Consider the following 22,910-nt stretch of genomic DNA (forward strand, 5'->3'; position numbering starts at 1 on the left):
TATATATATATATATATATATATATATATATATATATATATATATATATATATATATATATATATATAAAGAAATATAAGTCAGTTGATATACATCAAAGAGATGAAGCTAGGCGTCCTAGCTTTGTCTCTTCAATGTATATCAACGGACTTATATTTCTCTTTTCTCTCCCCTGATGATGTGATTATTACACGAAAGTACACTTGGGAACTTATCGTGTTTCATTTTCCCCTTGGACTCATAGGAATATATATATATATATATATATATATATATATATATATATATACACAGGCAACATTAATTATGAACCTCTGTCACTACTACTTTTACAATTGAAATCCTATAAACTATTTCAACTGACTATGTCTTGTGAATGGTGTTCATATATAGACAATTTCAGGTAAAAAAAATTAATATGGATGAAAACTAGATTAAATTTCTCTTTATACATACCCTTTCTTCTGTTTCAAGGCTGTCTGGGTTGATTTGCAGCATAAAAGGTGTTTCACACATTGCAAAGTGGCGTTCACCAATTCCAATGACTGATACTAATGCATTGTCCGAAAACATCTTCTCTGGATCCATAGCATCCAAAAATCTATAAGAAAAAAAGAAAATATTCAAACCTGTTTTGCTAACAAAAGATTTTTCACAGGCAGGATAAGGTTCATCGTGCAGCATCTGGAGGAACTATACAATGCCAGATATGAAAATATACTTTGAAGATTTTCCCAAAACATTTCACTGGAGAGATTTTTGACACTATATGGTCTAAAGTACTGAACTTGCTAGGGCTGAAGAAGGTAAAAAAATGACATAATAATCCCCTTTCATTAGCATTATAAACTTGCTTTGCAGCTTACTAATATTCATTTGTCAGAGAAGCATAAATATAGCAAAATTCCTCAGCAGCCTCATTATTGATAGGCCACATTTTGCCCAACAGGTGCATCAAGTCTTTTAATGCTATATGTAGCGAAGCTTGAAATAAGCCAATTAGCCATAAAAAATATGCAGTTATCAGGCAAGTTCATATCATTATAAAGATCTTCAGCTTTTTCAATCAACAGGACCTGAAATTAGTGCAAATTCAGACTCTCTCATTTTGAACTGTTCATAAAGTGTGAAAACCACTTGCTCTGGTTAAGAAACTTTTATATATCTTACCATTTCAATACACTGAAAAACAGAACACCTTTATGGGTCCACAACTTATCATCATACATGCTGATAGAAAAACCGGTAAACATACCTTGAGAACATGCCTTTCGAAGCTGGGGCAGGGGTACCAAATTCTGCACGTGTGATAGTCCCAGCTGCCTGATTCTGTTCATAGGTCTTTGAGCGTACATACTGGCTGCTATATGTAACCTTCCCATCTGAAATCTCAAATCTGAAATCAGAGATAGTATCTTAGTGTTATTAAGAGAGCCTGTCACTGGCAGAACATATGTTCTATATTTAATGATCTGTCTCATGGCAAATGTTTCATGGTCAGCTGGAAAGCATATGTATTATGCATGACTCATTCTGTATCCAAAATTATTTATTTTGTTAGAGTTGTTATTTCTTTGACCATTTCCTTTCATCCTATGAGATAGTAGTCCCTGAGGCCAAAAAGGTTTCTATACTTTATCCAAGTTCTTTTTTGTAAGGAACTGTACTGGTCAGCCAGAGTGTGATGGTAGGTGCACTCACTTTTGCAGTACTGCAGATGCATCAAAGGCATGACGGTATTCATTCTGGCCAACCTTGGTCAGGCCAGGGCCATTGTAAATGAGTTGCCCTTTTAGCCACTCTGGCACCGTCCCTGGAAAGAAACACATCAGTTATGGCAAAGTAATGAGAAATGAAGGTGGTCAAATTTTAGGCGACAGCATATCTGCTAAGATATTTGCACTTACAGTAGCCATGGCATGCTTGATTGGTAATCATAATTCTGAAACCCAGTATTGGTTTAAACCAACTTTAAATATATTTCTTCTCAAGAAATGCTGATTAATATAAATAATAATGCAAGTCTTCACAAAGATAAGAAAAAGTGAAACCACATGTTTACTACAATTTTCATAATCCATTTGCAAACCTTTGCACTGGTGTTACTATTTTGATGGATGATGTCCCAACTCAAATGCAAGGTATGGAAACCCATCCATATTCATTTTGTTTCTGGCCTGATTATGGCACAGTAGCACCATAAATGTAAAATTTTCAGTAAGATATGTCCAAAATTAATTCATCAAACTTTATAAGAATTTTATTGCATCTTTTGTTCTTATGGTACATTTTATAGCATTTAATCTCTCAGATTAAGCTGACATGACTGAGAGTACCTATTAAACATTTCTTGACATTAACATAGAAACTTATACAGTGACTATGGAATCTTAAATTGGGAGAGCAGTTCCTGCAATATGCTAATGTCAGAAACATTAGAATTAAAACATCATTACCAGAATTACTGTTTTAATCGTCTTGTCTAAATACCCTGTAATATTGTGCTTAGACCAACCTTGGACACACTATTTTGAAAATTTTTTGTTCATATATGTGAAAGATTTTACATGAAAAATAAGTTTAGCTTGGATGAGTGTCATAGTTTTGTGGGAGAAGTGCATCTTAATGGTTTGAGACAAAATGATACTTATTTCAAAGCTTATTTCATCAGACACTGGGACTATTTGAAGTCCACGATGATTACTGTTTTATTTGTACAGCAAGATATTTTTTTTTTCTGAAATTTTTCTTCAGACGAAGATATTATTTTATCTATCACTGTTTTCCTTATAAAGTTGTTCTACTTCTATTGTAGAGATTAAGTTTAGAGTATATTGTTTAAGAGATAGTACTGAATTTACAAAAAACAAATTTTTGTTTCATGAAAGACTGCAGGAGAAAGACTGCATTTCATATGTATAAAGAAAGAGCATTTTAGCCAAATTTGGAACTAATTTGTGTATGTAACCTACACTGTAATTCAGTTCTATGAAAGAGGGTACATTTTAGCTAAGAGATATTTACTTCATTCAAAAATTACTCACCCGAGAGTTGGCAAGGGATGGGGTCAGGACTCACTTGGTCACAGTGTCGACACAACACTGAGAAGTCATATTTGCCACAGTTGCTGTCCATGATGTTTGACCTAAGGGTAAAGATGGTGCTAATGAATTCTTAATAATTCTGCACTGGATAATGATATAATCATGATCATCATAACCTTGACCTTTGATGTCAAAGATTAATTGGGATATTTTTTTAAAGGAATAACTCTTCAGTTTTGATGAAATCCACCCAAAAGAACTTGAAATATCAGCATAGCATTTTGTTTTCCCGAATTATCTTACCTGATTTTGGTAAGATCAGAAGGTGGGTTTTGCAGTTTTAAGTACAGATATTGAACTGTGAATGAAGGGACAACAGAAAATCTGATTTCTATATAATATGCTGAAATTTGTTTGGAAATATGGAGTGAATGAGTCAAGAGAGGTTAACATAGAAGTGGAGGGGATAAGGAGAAGGGGGCTTAAGGGAACACTAAATCGGAGATGGAAGGATTTTGTCACTCCCAAGACTTCTGGGTAAATTTCAGAATGATGATTATTATGAACAGCAAAATAACTGCTAGAAACCCTCCCCTCCGTGTATTTTGACTTTCTAAAAGGGGAAACAGAAGAAGGAGTCACGCGGGGAGTGCTCATCCTCCTCGAAGGCTCGGATTGGGGTGTCTAAATGTGTGTGGATGTAACCAAGATGAGAAAAAAGGAGAGATAGGTAGTATGTTTGAGGAAAGGAACCTGAATGTTTTGGCTCTGAGTGAAACGAAGCTCAAGGTAAAGGGGAAGAGTGGTTTGGGAATGTCTTGGGAGTAAAGTCAGGGGTTAGTGAGAGGACAAGAGCAAGGGAAGGAGTAGCACTACTCCTGAAACAGAAGTGGTGGGAGTATGTGATAGAGTGTAAGAAAGTAAACTCTACATTGATATGGGTAAAACTGAAGTGGATGGAGAGAGATGGGTGATTATTGGTGCATATGCACCTGGGCATGAGAAGAAAGATCATGAGAGGCAAGTGTTTTGGGAGCAGCTGAGTGTGTTAGTAGTTTTGATGCACGAGACTGGGTTATAGTGATGGGTGATTTGAATGCAAAGGTGAGTAATATGGCAGTTGAGGGAAAAATTGGTGTACACGGGGTATTCACTGTTGTAAATGGAAATGGTGAAGACCTTGTAGATTTATGTGCTGAAAAAGGACTAGTGATTGGGAGTACCTGGTTTAAAAAGAGAGATATACATAAGTATATGTATGTAAGTAGGAGAGATGGCCAGAGAGTGTTATTGGATTACGTGTTAATTGATAGGCGCGCAAAAGAGACTTTTGGATGTTAATGTGCTGAGATGTGCAACTGGAGGGATGTCTGATCATTATCTTGTTGAGGCGAAAGTGAAGATATGTAGAGGTTTTCAAAAAAGAAGAGAGAATGTTGGGGTGAAGAGAGTGGTGAGAGTAAGTGAGCTTGGAAAGGAGACTTGTGTGAGGAAGTACCAGGATAGACTGAGTACAGAATGGAAAAAGATGAGAACAAAGGATGTAAGGGGAGTGGGGGAGGAATGGGATGTATTTAGGGAAGCACTGATGGCTTGTGCAAAAGATGCTTGTGGCATGAGAAGCGGGGGAGGTGGGCATATTAGAAAGGGTAGTGAGTGGTGGGATGAAGAAGTAAGATTATTGGTGAAAGAGAAGAGAGAGGCATTTGGACGATTTTTTTTGCAGGGAAATAATGCAAATGACTGGGAGAAGTATAAAAGAAAGAGGCAGGAGGTCAAGAGGAAGGTGCAAGAGGTGAAAAAGAGGGCAACTGATAGTTGGGGTGAGAGAGTATCATTGAATTTTAGGGAGAATAAAAAGATGGAAAGTTCTGTGGGGCCTGGATGTGGAAAGGGAGCTGTGGTTTCGGTGCATTATTATATGACAGCTAGAGACTGAGTGTGAACGAATGGGGCCTTTGTTGTCTTTTCCTAGCGCTACCTCGCCCACATGAGGGGGGAGGGGGTTGTTATTCCATGTGTGGCGGGGTGGCGATGGGAATAAATAAAGGCAGACAGTATGAATTATGTACATGGGTATATATGTATATGTCTGTGTGTGTATATATATATGTGTGTACATTGAGATGTATAGGTATGTATATTTGCGTGTGTGGACGTGTATGTATATACATGTGTATGTGGGTGGGTTGTGCCATTCTTTCGTCTGTTTCCTTGCGCTACCTCGCTAACGAGGGAGACAGCGACAAAGTATGATAAATAAATATAAAATACTTATAAAACCTGAGCATTTCAAGTACTTCAATTGATAGCTTGCTTGTGTATAATATTGGATCTGTGGTTATCAGCAGCTGCTTATCATGAAGGCAGATTCCGACAGCATGTTAGACACATTAAGACTTAGTGTTACTGTTGTCATTCCCTGTATATCAGAGATTGTAGGTCTTGCTCTCCCGGTGCTATGACGAGCAGTTGGCATATATATATATATATATATATATATATATATATATATATATATATATATATATATATATTCTTATGATACTTCAGTCATGCTATATTACTATATGATCGGGTAATTTATCTTGGAAAGTGCGACAACAAAATCATAATGACCTACTTCATGGCCGAGTGACTTGAAATGTAACCTCCCTCCCCCATTACTTGCAACGTTAGCTGGTGAATCATCAACGGAATGTAGTAATGATTTCTTGATTTTCTCTTAAGATGCACATTTCCGTAAATCTCATACTTCAGAGCCAAACAAAAAAGAACGCATTAGTAACACCGAATGTAGCAGCGTGTAGCCGCTCCTTCAGATTGGGACAGAAGCTATCTATAATCTTGTATATCATTTCGTTCGGATGAACTCTTCTAGATCCTCTAGAGCCACTTTTGAGTCTGGTTCTTATAGAATTTACAAGACTTCAATGTATCCCTTGCCTTGAAAAGAAAAAATTATAGCCTGAGTAATTTGTATGGAAAAACTCTTTTTAAGTTTTGTGCTTCACTTCATGTAGAATGAAAATTATTGTATTTACTGAGAGCAGCCATAACTAAGACATTACTTAGATACGGGGAGATCACGATAACTTTTTTGTGGTAAATAACTGTATTAAACTTGCAATGCTCTCTGGCAACACGACACAGTTGCCGCGTTAGCCATAAGATAAGCATGGGTACAGTGAGATTCCTTTGAAAAAATTTGGTTAAAATTGCCTTGGATTCCGGGATACGGAAACTAAAAGCATTATTTACATTTCTCCCTCTAACAACAATAATTTCAGTATTCATCAGCCAAAATGAGGATGAATAATTAAACTATCTCTAGTGTAGTACATCATTCTCAAGTGATATTCAAGGTTGAAGTGCAACATATCTTTTGCCTTCCAAGTGCCTCTTTCTCCCTCCCTGTCTCTAAGGGAGATGGACGAACAGCTACTGGTTATTCTATGGGTATCGTACCATTCAAACTCGTGTATCGTACCATTCAAACTCCTGTAAAGATCATTTCCATCATACAAGTGCTCTTTTTTTTTTTTGAGTCTGAAACGTGCGTTATTGAGGTACATATGTGATTAATCTGGTAACCAAGACATGGCCTTGGAAGTTATGTAATCAAGTTCAGTCACATTTCATGAGAAGTTGCGAGCGATAAGCATTACGTTAACTGATTGACTCGTCAAAATCTGGACCAACGCAGCATTGGACATACCTCCGCATTATCTCGTGCTTGGATGTGAAGGAACCAGTTTATAATCCGTCACACTGCGCAACATCCAGATCTTGCGGTAAACGATCGTAAATCGTGAACACATTACACGGAAAATAGTCACAATGGTCTTTTACCATGCGTAATACAAATTTGTGGATCCAGAAGCTTGGAGACCAGCAAGCGATGACTAAAACACTTGGGTGTCATCGTCACATGCCTTCTGGTCACCAGTGACTCATGAGTAATGAGCTGCTTATCCCTTGACTACCCACCTTCCATCGCCGCCATAAGCACAAAATTAAAATCCTACTTTTGTTCAGACACAACATAAGAATGTCGAGTGGTGATGTATATGTGTGTGCGTATGTGTGTATATAAGAACTATGATGATGTAACCATCACCTCTAAAGGTGATCCTACAAATTAAATTCACGGATAGGCTTTGTTTATGATAGCTTTACCAGTGTCCGAGAAGCAAACACATGTAGACATACATTTTCTCCTGTGTAGGTAAACTACGCACAATTCTTTAGCTGCTCAAAGAAACTGAAACGCCATCTTCCCTGTCTTCCACAAGATTATACTACCCTGTGACCACACTCTTCCCCCAGTGCATACATCACCCTGCCGTACAATCCCTGCAGCGCTTGAACGTTATATAATCCTCCTCCCTACCATCCGACACACCCTGCTACTCATGAAGCCCCAAATGTTTGCCACTTCCTCCTTCACACTGTCCACAACACTAGCCACAACCTTCTACACTACTCTCTAGAGACTTACACTGCTCGCTAGACCTCCAGTACAACAGTTCCCCCCTACTTTATTTTCACATTATCCTACTTCTTGCCGCCTCACTTCCATACTACCCTACTACTAGTTTTCCTTTGTTTATCCCTCCTCCCCGCTCCAGCCACATCTCGGGTAAAAACGCCTGCACGCCTAGTGACAACCTCAAGCCACCCGTACGACAGCCAAACCATAACCTCCACCACCACCCGTATATTCCTCAGGCCCCGCACTCCCCTACATCCCTCTGTGCGACAGCTCTCGTAAGTCCTCCTCCTCTATCCTTATTACAGACCCCGAGGCCTTCTCGTCCGGCCCGCCAAAACCACAGCGACTCGGCAACGCGAGCCGCTCTACTCATACACCCCCCCTCGCGGAAGGCCTCACTACTCGACTGACAGTCACTGCTCAGGTTACAGACCACACCCTCACTCCTGATGATCGTATTTGTATAAAGTCTGTCAATAGTTGGGTGTCGATGAACCACGCAGACACACACTATCTGCAGCCGAATATGACGTGGCCTTTATCACACACACATGTTTACCTTTTAAACTACATCATAATACTCTAACGGAGAATATTTGTTAGAGATTACGCAGAGTTCCACAGAGAGATATGATCAGGTGAGTATTCCATACTCTTACTCAATCCTCTTAATTTTCACGAGTCAATCTGTTTCTTGTTTACGGGGAATACTGTAGGTATGTGACACTACATATACTGAAACAAAAGCGAAAACATATACATAAGTCGACAGAGATGTCACCAGACGTCACTGTAAAGTTGTCATAGGTTAAATCACTTGTGATTTGCTTAATTCCAATCCCTTGAGCAAGGCATCTGAAGCACGATAATACGACACTGGGGTATGATGGGCGACACGTTTCATCTGAAACTTCCGAGTCATATCAAAGGCCAAGGGCATCATGAAAGGGTAAGGGCATCATCATACCCTTAGGGTTGTAACGTCGTTCTCAAGAGTATATCATCTAGGCATTTTGACGCGTAAGTAAGAATTACAACTTGCTCTAAATGATACTTGGTCTGAAGACTATAATGTTTAGTTTACCTTTTCGAGTCGTACGTTGTTGGATAGGCTTATGTGATGTCGAGGGTGTTGTGAGGATGAGGCTTCGAAGGACGAGGTTGTGGTGAAAACGGGTGTGGTGAAGACTTCCTTGGACGTAACCCGTACGCGTAGTGGAGACGCGTTTGAACGAAACTCTTAAGGATTAGGTCGACGGCCATTGTTATTTGAGTACGTGGTAAAAACGCCGCTGCCTAGAGTGAAGAATTTTAGTGATATACCGCGTTCATAACCCTTGAGCACGACGGTACGTGACTCACCCTTGGACGTGATGGCCCCGGTCTCTAAAATCTGACCTTTAAAACGGTAACGTTAAAGAGACCAAAACCGTCGTACCAGGGTGGGTCGCACAGTTAATAACAGAGGGTTGTATCCTCGTCTCTAAAACGTCGTAGTATCGTATTCGCCAGGTCTTACTCACCCTTCATCTTGAGGACATCAGGTTTCGTTTGATTCCATGTGGTGTGTGTGTATTGTTTCCTTCTCGTGCCACACCTCCACTGTGTAACTATTACATGACAGAGGCGGTGTGGGAGGATCAGCGGGGGTTCGTGTCGACTCAAGAGGGGGCACTAGCTCAGCTTTGTGACACCAATCCAGAACTGGTTGCCTCATTGGTGGCCTGCAGTGTCCACTTTCATTTCAACCGGCATCAAAGGCGATCTCACCCATTCCAAGAATTTGCGGATGACCAAAGCGGAGTGAATGTTGTTTCCCTGACCGCAATTCTTGCTTGAAACAAGTCGAGCCTGAGCTTGTCATTTTGTTCGCTCGTGACTGTGTTATTAGGCATCTTTAATGACTGTGTTTGTATCGTGTAGGGAAGGGACTTAAACACTCCTGGGGCCACACGTGTGTATGTGTGTTTGTCAGTTACGGGGAGAGAGTTCTACACAATTATTGCCCCGTCTCTTAACCTTGTGTCTATGCAGTCTTTGCTTGTGTACACACACACACACACACACACACACACACACACACACACACACACACACACACACACACCTCATCCTAGGCTTGCTTCCCATTTATCGGCCAGCCCCAATAGGAGGATGATCACCTAGATTGGGTGTGGGCCGACTGCCGCTCCCAGGATTCGAACCCATGAGGGGTTAGTAAATAAGAATAGTTTTCTTACTACACGGGCGTAGGGATAATTGCGTCAGATAAGAATAATGGTATATGTTGTAAATCCATCGGTGACTTTCTCCATTTTGTCTCTCTGGTGAGCACAACGCGCTCGCCCTATCTTTTGGCAAGTTCTCGTTGTAGGCACCGGAAGGACTATTCTGTATACAAGGGAATCGCATCTTTAATTCTGTGAACGTTGTATTCAGTTCCTTTCTGATACTGCGCGCTTACATTAGAATTAATCTGAACGAAAAGGCACTCCTAGATAAAAGAACATTGATAATCAGCTCTTCACCAACTTGAAAGAAGGAGGGTGGACCTAGCTAGCTAGCTACGTCCAAGCTTCACAAAGCGAGTCTTGAGTCACCAGGCTCCGGAACGTAGGTGACGACGAGAGCTCCCGGAGGTATCCGCTTGGAAACACCGTCTAGTATTCTCTTGCTGGGAAGCGCACACTCGAAAAGTCAAGGTCACGCGACGCGTTTCCGCCAACGACGTAGGTTTGGTTGTGATAATATCTTGACGTGAAAGCTCCCTCGTTACCTTTCGACAACAACAAAATATCACCCCCCCCCCCCCCCATGGATTTTGACCAGCAAGGTCTCAGAACAGTCTTTAAAAATGAGTGATCATGCCTAACCCTTCCTCGAACAGGACAGAACGACGTTTGGTTACGATGGCTAGGCCTTTGTGACCTGACCTAACCTGACCTTTAAAAGAGTCGTATCGCTGCGCTCAAGCATCATACCCATTGCTCTTAAGGGGTTGGTTGATTGATCTCGCGAAGAAAGGGTATTGTTGTACGTATTTATGTTGCGACCCTGATGTAATTTTTCAGTCTAGCATCGCCCTTCTCTCTCTCTCTCTCTCTTCTCTCCTCTCTCTCTCTCTCTCTCTCTCTCTCTCTCTCTCTCTCTCTCTCTCTACTTTATTACAGTTTATTCTGTGACAACGAAATAATCATTATGTATTAGTTTTTCCCTCCGAACCCATGGAGTTACGTCTATATTATTTCCATCTGCTTAAAGTTTCAGAAAGGTACTGCGCAGATAATTTCGAATCCTGGTTGCTGCAGTCTGTCCACAGTCGGCCTAGCTGTTCATCCACCTTTAGGATTCGGTCAATAAAATGAGCTGGCCTTGATTAGGGCGTCAGAAATTGAAGCCTAGCTCATGCAGATTTTGCGCTCAAATGAGAGGCTGATCAACTTGACGGAAGTTGTTCCATCGATACACATGGAAACTTAGGTGTACCCTGAGCGAAGCTCGCCAGATGCGCACTTGTACATGAGGGTCAGTGGAATTTCGTCCGATTCGCATTCCGAGAATGTCTTAAAAAAAAACCTAAAGTTGGCGGGCACTATTAATGGAACTTGATCCGAGGTGCCCTGAGGCCAAAAGTCCTATTGTATGATGGACGTAATAATTGTAACTTTGTATTGTTTAAGTACATATCAAATCCCTAACACTGGATATAAAGTTCATAACCCGTAAGACACACTCAAAAGTTGAACAGCACCACTATCAAACATCTATAATAATGTCCTTGATTGTGATTAGTTAAGTGTAAGTTCTCAGAACTCACACTGTCGCGAAAAAAAAAAAAAACCAGTTTCAGGAGGCTATAAAAACAAGTACATGTACGTCTGTTGTATTATCGGTTGCCGGTTATTATTTCCTTAACAACGAGAACAAAGATTAATTCTGTTGACCTTTAACAAGTCGCCATCTCCTACTTCAAGTAATGAACTCATTTTTTTACATTAGATAATAGTTAGATAAGTGAACGTTCCCAAACATAATCTGCTTTTCGTACGTTCATAGAAAACCTCACGGTTTACTTTTCCCACTGAAATACAGAGCACTTCATCAGTAACACTTCATATCTATCACTTGAATGTATATGTCTATGGGAGGAATTTACCTCTCCTTTATCCGTCCGTTTTATACCGTTCTTAGAAGCACCACATAAACAAAGCGTTATGTAGCACATGAAACCTTATAAATTAACCACAAATTCGCATTTTGCCGAAGTATAGAATACCCCATACTTGAAGTTTTCCCGGGTAAAATGGAAACTTTCAGCTGCTGTAAAAGGCAAACCTGACTGATTTGACTGGCTAAAGCAGCCAGCCGGGTACACTTGGACCAGAAGTACACAGCACGCGAGGGGTCTTTGCCCTACACTCCTGAATTCCACATGACAACCCGCTACATCAATCCTCTTGAGCACGACCTTACGACCCCTTAGGTATGAAGGGCTTTCCTCTGACCGCATCTGTGTATCATCATGCTTACAGACGCCTCAACAAGTTCATATTAAGAAGGATCAATGTACTAAACTTATTGAACCACTTTTTTTTTTTTTTTGTGGATGCTTCTCCAGGACGGACTAGTTACAATTAGAGCAAAGACATAGAAGTGATCCAGGACAATGCTATTTAAGGTTACATGTAATGGACGCAGGTGGATAAAACATGCAGACATGTTAGCATAACCATAATCAATCTCTTCTGGAAGTGCCACATAATCAACATCACAAAACCTGCTCCCAAAAAGCTGGGAGCCTTATGCAGGTGCCGTAATTATTTTCGTGTAAGCAGCTGTTCCATATCTAGAGGTGTTTGATTCGCCCTAGTGTGGGGTACTTCTTGCATATCTGGGTTGGCTCTTTCAACCACACCCCTCTGCGTCCGTGTTGCTGCCCTCACCATGTGCAACAGATATTATTTCGGTCATTGCACTCATGAGTTTGGCGTGCGTTCCTGCCAGGTAGGCTTCGGAACCCGTCGCACGCGCCTCAACTAACCGCTTCCATTATATTCTGTGTATAGACCAGCCACACCAGGATCACCCGTTATACCTTCTTTCCTCAGGCAGCGAAGCAGTGGAATTCTCTTCCTTTCGTCCCTCCCACATCCTATAGCAATTAAGAGCCTGGTATACAGGGCATATTTCTGCTCGTGCAGTTTTGGGTACTAGATAAAGAAAGACGTAATAGATGGGAAGGTTTAATGTGGCTGCTTAAAAATGGAAACGATGTAACCATAAAAGTGTCAGGCATCAAATTGTGTGGACGAAAATTAAACTTCATGGCCTCTCAAGCAAGAAACATACGTCGTTATTAACCTCGTAAAGAATAACTTGAAAAATACCCAAAATATATCCAACCAAAAATATACGAATGCCCTGGTAGACAGCGCAAACAGCTGAATATTGTCTACAAACAGAAATAAGGAACAAACTACAGGAACATTTTTGTGATTGAAACCAGTCCCAGATGTGGAGAGAGCGCTTACTCGCTCGCTAGCCATTCCATCATTGCAAAATCTCGTCGTAGGGACCTGTATGTAAGTACTCTTTGTCTTTTACAATTAATCAGTCGGTTCATATTAATGAAGTAATGAGCATGTTGCGTGTAGGCATGAACACCAAAATATCCAGGAAGGAAAAAAAAAGTTTCATTACAGAAGCTAAGCGCATAATAAGTGATGATGGGCCAGCAAATAAGCGGTCTTGCTGTCATTTGTGAGATTTAAATACCTAACAGAACCGTTTGTCTGGTGATCATGCACCAACCCGTCACTTGTTCGTAAACGTCTCAAGTGACTTGACAGAATATTGTCAACAAGTGTCGGGGGATCCAAGCAACGTGGTAGGTGTGAGGAAAATCAATAGAGAAACCCAGCTGGGTGCATCACATGGTCGGGCTACTGGCCCTGCAAGTCTGTCTCCCTTGTACTGACATGATATCTCGGGGGTGTTGTCGCGAAGCAACACTGCAGAGTCCTAATATCGCTATTACCCGTTGTGTTCGTTAAGTCTTCGTTCTCCCTTGACACATCATGTGCATGTGGTTGATACATTGCACACCTCGTATAGTTACAGTACGCCGTTAACAGACTATCTGAATCAGTTAAATAAAGGTATATAGAAACTCGAGTACGAGAGCCTAATACGCGCTGATCTAAGGGGATGAATGGAGTCAAGCTCTTAAAAACCCTGCCATAGAACTGGTCAAACCAGGGTAGCACACTTACATTATTGGTACGTGTCTCTTGACTACGCGAGTCCTTGTAAATCCACTTGCTTATCCTCTTCCTTCGACTCGTGAACGAAAACTGTTCTCGTGACAGCCAAAACCTCACTATATAGGATCGGTTGTGCTGGTGACGTAGGTCTGGCAGCGGAGAGTGCGACGACGACCACCACCTCCTGTACGATAACTTTGTTTACTCCTGAAGGCTTAATGATGTGTTGGTGTTTATAATACGAAATTTGTATGCATGGGCATATGATGCTTTAAAAGACATGTTAAACGTCTCCATCGGGGACGAAGCGAATCCTAATTCAGTGAAGTCAGATATTAACATATGGTAAAGTCATGCACTTTGATCTTGTGATTTATGAAATATCAAACTCCTGACGGCGAATATGAGCTCGAAATATTTTTTTTAAAACTTATAGTCTCTTGGTGGTAAGATTCATAGTTCTAAAAGTGAAAAAAAAATAGAGATTGACGTTTGAGACAAAGGAACATGCATTATGATAGCCTTCACCGCTCTCTCTCTCTCTCTCTCTCTCTCTCTCTCTCTCTCTCTCTCTCTCTCTCTCTCTCTCTCTCTCTCTCTCTCTCGTCTAATCTACTTTCTCATAGTCCAAGACAAACGGCATCTCATAGCTGTTGACGACCTGCTTAGCCTATCCTCACCCAAGTTGAGCCCCTCTCACCGTAGACTACCTTTCCATGTCTGCAGACTGTCACTCTTCACTCCAATTGATTCCTTCTTAATACGGGCATTGCTCCCTCTGGACGTCCTGCCTTTAACCCAGATGACTTTCTATTCATTTCAAACTACCTCTCACTCCAGATGACCTCCCTTCACCCCCCAGATGACCTCTACTCACCCCGGTGACTTCTCCCCACCCCGAATGACCTTTCCTCGCCTAAATGACCTTTCCTCATCCCAGAAAACTTACCCCAGATTTTTTGAACACCCGATTGGCTCCATCCAAAGACCTTTCTTGTTATCGTATTCACCTTCTCCGGATCCGACACAGCGCTCTCTACACCCTGGAAAACCCTCTGTTCTTAACCCGCCTATCCTTACCTAAAGAATCCCCCTTCTGCTTCGAGGCTTTGGGAATCTTTCACCACCTCACCACTATCCCATCTTTCCCACACACAGTCTCTTCGGACTCGTCACATCCCACACAGTACCTCACCCCAATTCTTCTCAAAGTTGAACATCCCACAGCCACCAACCCCACAGACTCCCTTCGTGCAAGGAAGATATCGCCATTCGAAAGTTTTCCAATATTGTTCTTCAGCGACGGACTGATAATGTGATATAGGAGAGGAGAATTCCATTCTTATTTTTATTTTTTTTTTTTCTGTGAACGGATGTTCCAGGAAACAGAGAACATTCCGCTGTTTATGTAGGATTATAATCTACCACAGGTGAATTTGTTAATCGGTTTGCAAATGTAAATTGTTTTCTTCGGTGCATTTCGGTGAGTGCGAATTTATTTAGAAGTAAATCTCGATCCTGTCTGCCCGGTGAGTGGCGTTGAACAATACTAACTTAGTCATCCCTTCATTTCGTTTTCCCACGCATACAAAGGTAACGTACTCTATGATTTCAAGCTAGTGTGAACTCTTTTTATTCAATCTTGCACCCACGCAGCAGTGTCTTAAATTGGTTTCTTGCTTAACTGTGACGTTAATCGTTAAAATCCATAGGTTGTCCCATGAGGATACTTAGCTTGCCAACAAAGTGCTTATACGTCATTATCTCGCCACTTCCTTAAACAGGACTTTCAAAATTGTTTAGTAAAAGATGATGTGGAGGTATCTTGCCAAAAAAGAATGGTTGTACGTTTTAGGGTGGAGTTGACTGCTATAGTAGATAACTAGCCCATCAAATATCTCGGATACTTCACAACAGAATCGTCAAGAAATGATAAAACACGTCGCACCTCGGAAATAAACATGAGTTTATGTAAACACAGAGGTTCATCCTCAACTTGGTCCATTTTGAATAAGGGTTCAGAAACTTGATTACGTATAGTTTTAGAGAAAATCTCACATAACACTGGTGTCAATGGCAGTTCCAACTGGGTGAATCGGCTGCTGTCGGATTTTGAAAACTTTGCATAGACCACTTGTGTCTAATACATCATGTTCTTATAGATAAAGCAGAAGATGACGGCATGTTCAGAGATCTTTATAATAGTCACGGCTTTGAAATGAGCAGACCACAGACTAAGTATTGCTCTCTGATGATTAAGGCAACTTGTTATTTATAGCATGTAATTATGTGAATTTTAGAATAAAAGAATTGCTGGGTTAAACTGTTTCATTCTGGGGTTATGTATATATATATATATATATATATATATATATATATATATATATATATATATATATATATATATATATATGCGTGTGTGGAATGATTTTAGAGTCGAACTCTTTATAGCTATGTCTTTTAGAAATTCACTGGTGTCGAGCTTCGTTGCCTTGCTGTCAACATCCCAGTACTGGTTTCAGAACCGTTTCCTGAGGTGTTCAGAAACCTTCCACATCTACCATTCCAGGCGTCAGTTGCATTTTAGCACGATGTCTGGCCGCTCGGTTTGCGACTTTGGTAGACCTTGTTACGGGAACATTATCAGTCCAGGTGTTCCGCTGGGTGTCGCATCGAGGGATCCACGAAGCAGTACAAGTTGTGAAGATCCTTAGCGGGTCACTGGTTGTGCTCTGGTTCGTCCGCAGTCGTCCCACTATTGTTTCACCCCCCCCGTTCGTCCACCTGTTCACTATCGTGCCAACTCACCCAACGTAAGTAAGTGTCTTTACGTATCCCCAAGTTGGTGAGGTTCATAGAATTTATCCTTCCTTCAGTCCTTCAGTCTGCCTCCCTGAATGATGAACACCTGCCGAGAGGTCATTCTCTCCAGGCTTGGCCTCGAGATCCTCTTCCTCCTTCTTCAGCTCTCCTCACTCCTCCTCTCCACACTTCCTTCAGTCATCTGTATCCTTCCTTCTCTTCCTCTTCTTCAGCGCCACATCCCGTCATCTCCCTTCACCTCTCCTTCCAAACAGGCTTCCATCCCCCCCCTCATCTCACCCCTCCACAGCCAGCCACATGAACCCAACTGGACTGTATTTGCTCTTCGGATGGTACTTACCCTTCCAGCCCACTACAGTTGGCCACTCACGCACTCTCGCCCCGGAAGGTCGGGTCTTGATGCCGTTCATCCCCTTCACCCCTGTTGTACCTGCTCCTCTTCCTGCCTCTGGTTTCACCCACTCCATCGTATCAGCTGGTGAGCTGGGTCTGTCTTACTGAACATTCGAAAACTTTGGCAGATTTAGAAAAAAAGAAAAAGAAAATCGCTTGATTACAAAATCTTGTTCTTGAGGATAGCCTACCTACGTAGCTTCTGCTTGTCCTGGAAGGCGACTCTGAGAGACCGTAGTAGGGAAGGTGCTGAGGCTAGGGTGCAGAAAGAGCCTCCCTCTTGTATTATTACTTTCTGAAATCAGGAACAGGAGAAGAAACAAAGTGAGAACCTTTCCTCGAAGGGTTAATGACACGTGTGTTCCCGATATCAACCCTTCTTAACCTGTCAAAAAGTAATGCGACGATCATTAGAATTTGCAAGTCTAATATATACTCTTTTCTTTCACGAATGTCGTGTTGAACAGCATTACAAGAAGTGTCGAAAGTTATCCCAGAAATTAGTTGTTGGGAACATTCGCATCAGACTTGTGTCTCACCGTGAAACCAATTTAGCTAGAGCCCACTCCTTAGTCAAGTGGAGACCGATTGTACTGAACGTATCATTGATTCGTTCGATTATAGATGTGTTAACTGAATATTGAATTTATTATTTAAGTTTACTCAGTTCATATGTTTTGACATTTTCTGAAGAAAACAGCGACCTTCGCTTGAAGGAAGTTAGGCGCGGATGAGCTGTTTCAAAGTCGCTCCGGAGGCCTGCGGTAGAATCGAAAAAAAAAAAAAAAAGACGGTCGAGTCCCGCCCCTGTTCTTCCGCTCCGTCCCTTGGTGACGGCAACATATACATGTCGTATTGGGGGCACCGCCACTTTTACCCATGGCGGAAAACCGTGCTTAAACCTGACACGAACCGCTTGGTGGTGCCCCTGCGGAGCTGCCTAGGACGTAAGCGAAGCACGACCACTCGCCCTTTCCGAAGGATTAAGGACGCAGCTATGTGAAGAAAAGCTGAAGGTCGGCGACGAATGGCGCCGTTTTGCTAACACGTCTAGCACCTTCCATCAGCAGTACCTTCCTTCATACGTTGGTGTTTTAAATTTTAGTTGCCTTCTAATTTTTTTTTTTCCTGTGGTTGAATGTTATGATTTTTTTTTTATTGTTGTAATGATCATTCACTGTTAAGATATAATTTGTTTCAGATTTTTTTTTAGTGATTACTTATTATTATTATCATTATTATTGTTGTTTGTTGTTGTTGTTGTTGTTGTTGTTGTTTCGACATTGTTACTGTTCCTGTAATATTTCTCCGTTTCGAGATGCAGTTTGGCTGGCCATCGCGAGCTGTGTCCATTCTAGGGTGGAGAATTTTCCACTCGACAGGGTAATGCATCAGTCACTGTCTAGCTCATGATTTCGCCAGTGGCCTGAGGTAGTTTAAACCCTGTAAGTTTTTTTTTCTTATTTTCGTATTGATTTACATTACATAATGTGTATAATATATAAGCTACAGAGTTTGAAAACGTGAAGGGTGAAAGTTTATAAAGTTATTTATAGTCATGTTGAGGGAATGAAATGGGGCGGTTGTAGAATATTTAAGAGGTATATGTGTGCAAGTTGATAATTGTGAAGCTTTTTTTGTGGTTTGGAGGAATTCATTCGATTCCTCAAGGAGATTATATAAGCTGAGGATGTGTATGAATGAATTGTAAGGTTTGTATACAGCACTTGATCCTCTCTATGGAAATGGACACGAAGGGTAGAAAATACGTCGTGATCTCGGAATATTTACAAGTGAAGTGTTTGATTCCTTGTCATTGGGTATCGTCATTTCATGATATATATAAAGCAGGACGACGCACCTGAAGAAGCACGGAGAGCTAATAGAGAAGGTCCAGAGAGATGGTACCAGGTTTAAGTAAGACAGCTTAGGTACAGGAAAAAGCTACGGGCCATAGATTTGCCCTCCACTGACGAGGAGTGAGGAGTGACTTGATCAAAAAACCTTTAAGGTTAGATTTAAACCAGACTGATAACGTAGACAACGAACACTTCTTTCGGAAGATCAAGGGGTAGAAGAACCAGATGACATAACGCCAAATTAAGCAGGAAAACCTATTTAGAAAATGGCGAAGGCATGTTTTCGTGGTGTGTGTTGTGGATGAATGTAATATACTGAATAGGGAAATGGTAGATATGGGCAGCGTACAGAGAGTTAAGAAAAAGTTGTGTGACACCAGAGAAGATTTACGAGTGTGTAACTCCCTCCCCTTTCACTAGAAGTAGGTAATTACACACACAAAAACAATTAACATGGCAAGAATATCTTCCATAGTTTAAATACTGTGGTTCAGAGGTACCTGGTAATCGTGCTGACATCCGAAGGGGAGGTCATATGTGTAAAAAAAAAAATATATATATATTACATTATTGATATGATTATAATGATACGGTACGTCTCTCTCTCTCTCTCTCTCTCTCTCTCTCTCTCTCTCTCTCTCTCTCTCTCTCTCTCTCTCTCTCTCTCTCTCTCTCTCTCTCTCTCCAAGGTTTAGGGATTGTTCCTTTAGAAATGGCTGGCAGTAGCGCGACGGGAGTTCGTCCTCAACACGTTGATATTCTGAGTGGCGTCCTCTTGGTTCGTCTCTGGACGCCTAGTGTACCGGTGGATATGTAAGGCTTAGCTTGTGCACCCCGTGCCGTTTAAGTCGGGTTGGAAAATACGTTAAAGGAAAGATGGACGCAAAGTAACGCCCGAGAGTCGTTTACGTCGTGGACATAACCGTGGACTTGACCAGGAACGTAAATAAAGTTTGTGTGGACTTAATCAAGGACGTAAATAACGTTTGTTTGGATTTAATCAAGGACGTCAATAATGTTTGTGTGGACTTAAGGACGTAAATAACGTTTATGTGGACTTAATCAAGGACGTAAATAGGACTCCTTCCCTCTTGGGTGTGTCTGAACCGAAGAATTTGAAATTCTGAAGTGTGAAGAACGGATCGAACGCTTTAGTAAGCGGGGTGTCACTATGGTAGTTAGGATCCCGAACACCCTCGTGTGTCCAGGCCAGTTATAACGCCATGTCTTGAAAACGAAATGGGAAGGGGGGGAGGTTCTTCAGCTACACACACACACACACACACACACACACACACACACACACACACACACACTGCAAATCGGTTGTTGCATTTCTCAGACCTCGAATCATGTTTCGTCAAGTCTATGGAAAGGATGAGACGCAAAGGACGAGACTGCTGCTCCTGACCAAGGAAAGAAAGTGCCGTGGTTAGATAACGGGTCCCGGGCTCCTGCAAGGCTTGGTGTTTTATCATCAGCGAGCGTTTTGCCGCCCCTGGATCTCGCTTTCCCGCCGTACATAATCACCCTTGCGCTCCCTGACCCTCACACTCCTCCCTTCACGAAGACGTGCAGGGAATACGTGGGCAGTATTCGTTCTCCTCTATCCCCATGGACAATATATATATATATATATATATATATATATATATATATATATATATATATATATATATATATATATATAAAGGGTGTTACCGGACTCCACCTGCAAGAGGTTGCAGCAGCAGTAGTGTCGGGCCAGTTCTCATAAGCACACTTACACAACTAACATCATGGCTCGTGTGGCCACGTAGACGCCCTCGCTGTTTACACCATATTCCACCGTGATTGGAATAGTTAAGTGTGGATTATCATTGATATGATCACAAATTAGCTGATAAGTTGATAGACGGGATTGGCAGCTGGATGATCGCGCGCGGGGTAGGTCTCCGGAGGAAGCCTTCGCGCGCCCCTGCTCTCAGGGAAGAAGGTTTAACCGTTGCTCCGAGGCGTCTTGGTACCACGCAGTGATTGGCCAGATTTAATCCGTCTGATGACGGGATTGGTGGGCTGGGTTAGATCGCGGGAGCAATATTAGTGCGAATCGGGAGATATGTTAGTAGGATAATCGGGAGATGTGTTAGTAGGATAATCGGGAGATGTGTTAGTAAGATAATCGGGAGATGTGTTAGTAGGATAATCGGGAGATGTGTTAGTAGGATAATCGGGAGATGTGTTAGTAGGATAATCGGGAGATGTGTTAGTAGGATAATCGGGAGATGTGTTAGTAGGATAATCGGGAGATGTGTTAGTAAGATAATCGGGAGATGTGTTAGTAGGATAATCGGGAGATGTGTTAGTAGGATAATCGGGAGATGTGTTAGTAGGATAATCGGGAGATGTGTTAGTAGGATAATCGGGAGATGTGTTAGTAGGATAATCGGGAGATGTGTTAGTAGGATAATCGGGAGATATGTTAGTAGGATAATCGGGAGATATGTTAGTAGGATAATCGGGAGATGTGTTAGTAGGATAATCGGGAGATATGTTAGTAGGATAATCGGGAGATGTGTTAGTAGGATTTTCAGTTATTCATTTATTTGTGTGTTTATTTTTCTACCATCAGTTTGGCGGTTTTATACGACAAACGTTAGTGTGTGTGTGTGTGGGTGTGTGTGTGTGTGTGTTTTAGGTTGGAGCCTCCAAGTCTCGGACTAAAGTCCACATCAAGGCCGGGCCTTGATAAGGGGAAGATCATGGTCTCCCACTGACCATATTAGTGCTGGTGGAGGAGGTCTGGCTGAGCCTTATTATTCCCGTGAGGAGAAATATACAACCCTTGAGCATAATAACGTTACGTGAGGCGCTTGGTTGAGATAGCAGACCTCTTTACCTAATCCTCAGGTTCAGTATTACCAGAAATGAGGAGATGAGGTCAGTTCCTGTATTTGCCCTCGTTACCTGCAGGTGATCTGACCGATCGTATATATTTCATCGAAAAAAGAGAGTATATATATATATATATATATATATATATATATATATATATATATATATATATATATATATATATATATATATATATATATAATTATCCCTGGGGATAGGGGAGAAAGAATACTTCCCACGTATTCCCTGCGTGTCGTAGAAGGCGACTAAAAGGGGAGGGAGCGGGGGGCTGGAAATCCTCCCCTCTCGTTTTTTTTTAATTTTCCAAAAGAAGGAACAGAGAAGGGGCCCAGGTGAGGATATTCCCTCAAGGGCCCAGTCCTCTGTTCTTAACGCTACCTCGCTATCGCGGGAAATGGCGAATAGTATGAAAAAAAAAAAAAAAAAAATATATATATATATATATATATATATATATATATATATATATATATATATATATATATATATATATATATATATATAATTTTTCTAACCCCAATATTGAGATTCCTCGTCCATCAGGATTAACATTTTCTCTGATCTAATTGGATATATAATAAGCAAGTCGTCCGAGTTTCATGAGAGTTTTACTTGTGGGTAAGGGAATGACTTTCTGATTACCTTCATCTTGATCTTGTTTTTATTCCTTCCTTTCCCTTCATCCTTGATCTTGTTTTTCTTCCTTTCCCTTTCCCTTCATCCTTGATCTTGTTTTTATTCCTTCCTTTCCCTTCATCCTTGATCTTGTTTTCCTTCCTTTCCCTTTCCCTTTTTCGTAAGCATTTGAGGTTTTCATTCCCGGGAGCAGTTGGCTCCCAGCGACGACGACCTTCGTTAACGACCACGAAAACACACTTCCTGGAAGCTTTAATAAAGCACGGATGTTTTCACCCCCGGGTACTACCACGGCTCGACCTTATGGGGAGGAGGATAGCCTTGTCCTCTCACCAGACCCTTCGAGGTTACGTCAGTCACTCCATCGTACGCGCGGGTCGTGCCTTTGCGGTCAGTGGTCGTACCCTCGTGTCCGAGAAGAAAACGGTACTGCAGGGGTCAGGAGTGTAGAAAACACGCCGTGAACCTCTGGATTATCTACAAGTGAACTGTTTGATTCCTT

The 22,910-nt window shown here is 41.5% G+C and overlaps 1 protein-coding gene across 1 annotated transcript in view; it reads right to left on the reverse strand.

The window, feature by feature from the left end:
* LOC139763827 (carotenoid isomerooxygenase-like) overlaps window positions 1–13,935 on the reverse strand; it is a 28,514-nt gene extending 14,579 nt beyond the window's left edge. The window contains exons 1-5 of the mRNA XM_071690143.1: window positions 13,812–13,935; window positions 3,045–3,145; window positions 1,702–1,813; window positions 1,256–1,396; window positions 457–601 (exon numbers count right to left, since the gene is read on the reverse strand). Coding sequence (XP_071546244.1) covers window positions 457–601; window positions 1,256–1,396; window positions 1,702–1,813; window positions 3,045–3,145; window positions 13,812–13,813 — 501 coding nt within the window. The 5' untranslated portion in view covers window positions 13,814–13,935. The remainder of the gene's footprint in view (window positions 1–456; window positions 602–1,255; window positions 1,397–1,701; window positions 1,814–3,044; window positions 3,146–13,811) is intronic.
* Window positions 13,936–22,910: the final 8,975 nt, after the last annotated feature.

Source organism: Panulirus ornatus, chromosome 48 (genome assembly GCF_036320965.1).
Source record: "Panulirus ornatus isolate Po-2019 chromosome 48, ASM3632096v1, whole genome shotgun sequence".
Lineage (NCBI taxonomy): Eukaryota > Metazoa > Arthropoda > Malacostraca > Decapoda > Palinuridae > Panulirus > Panulirus ornatus.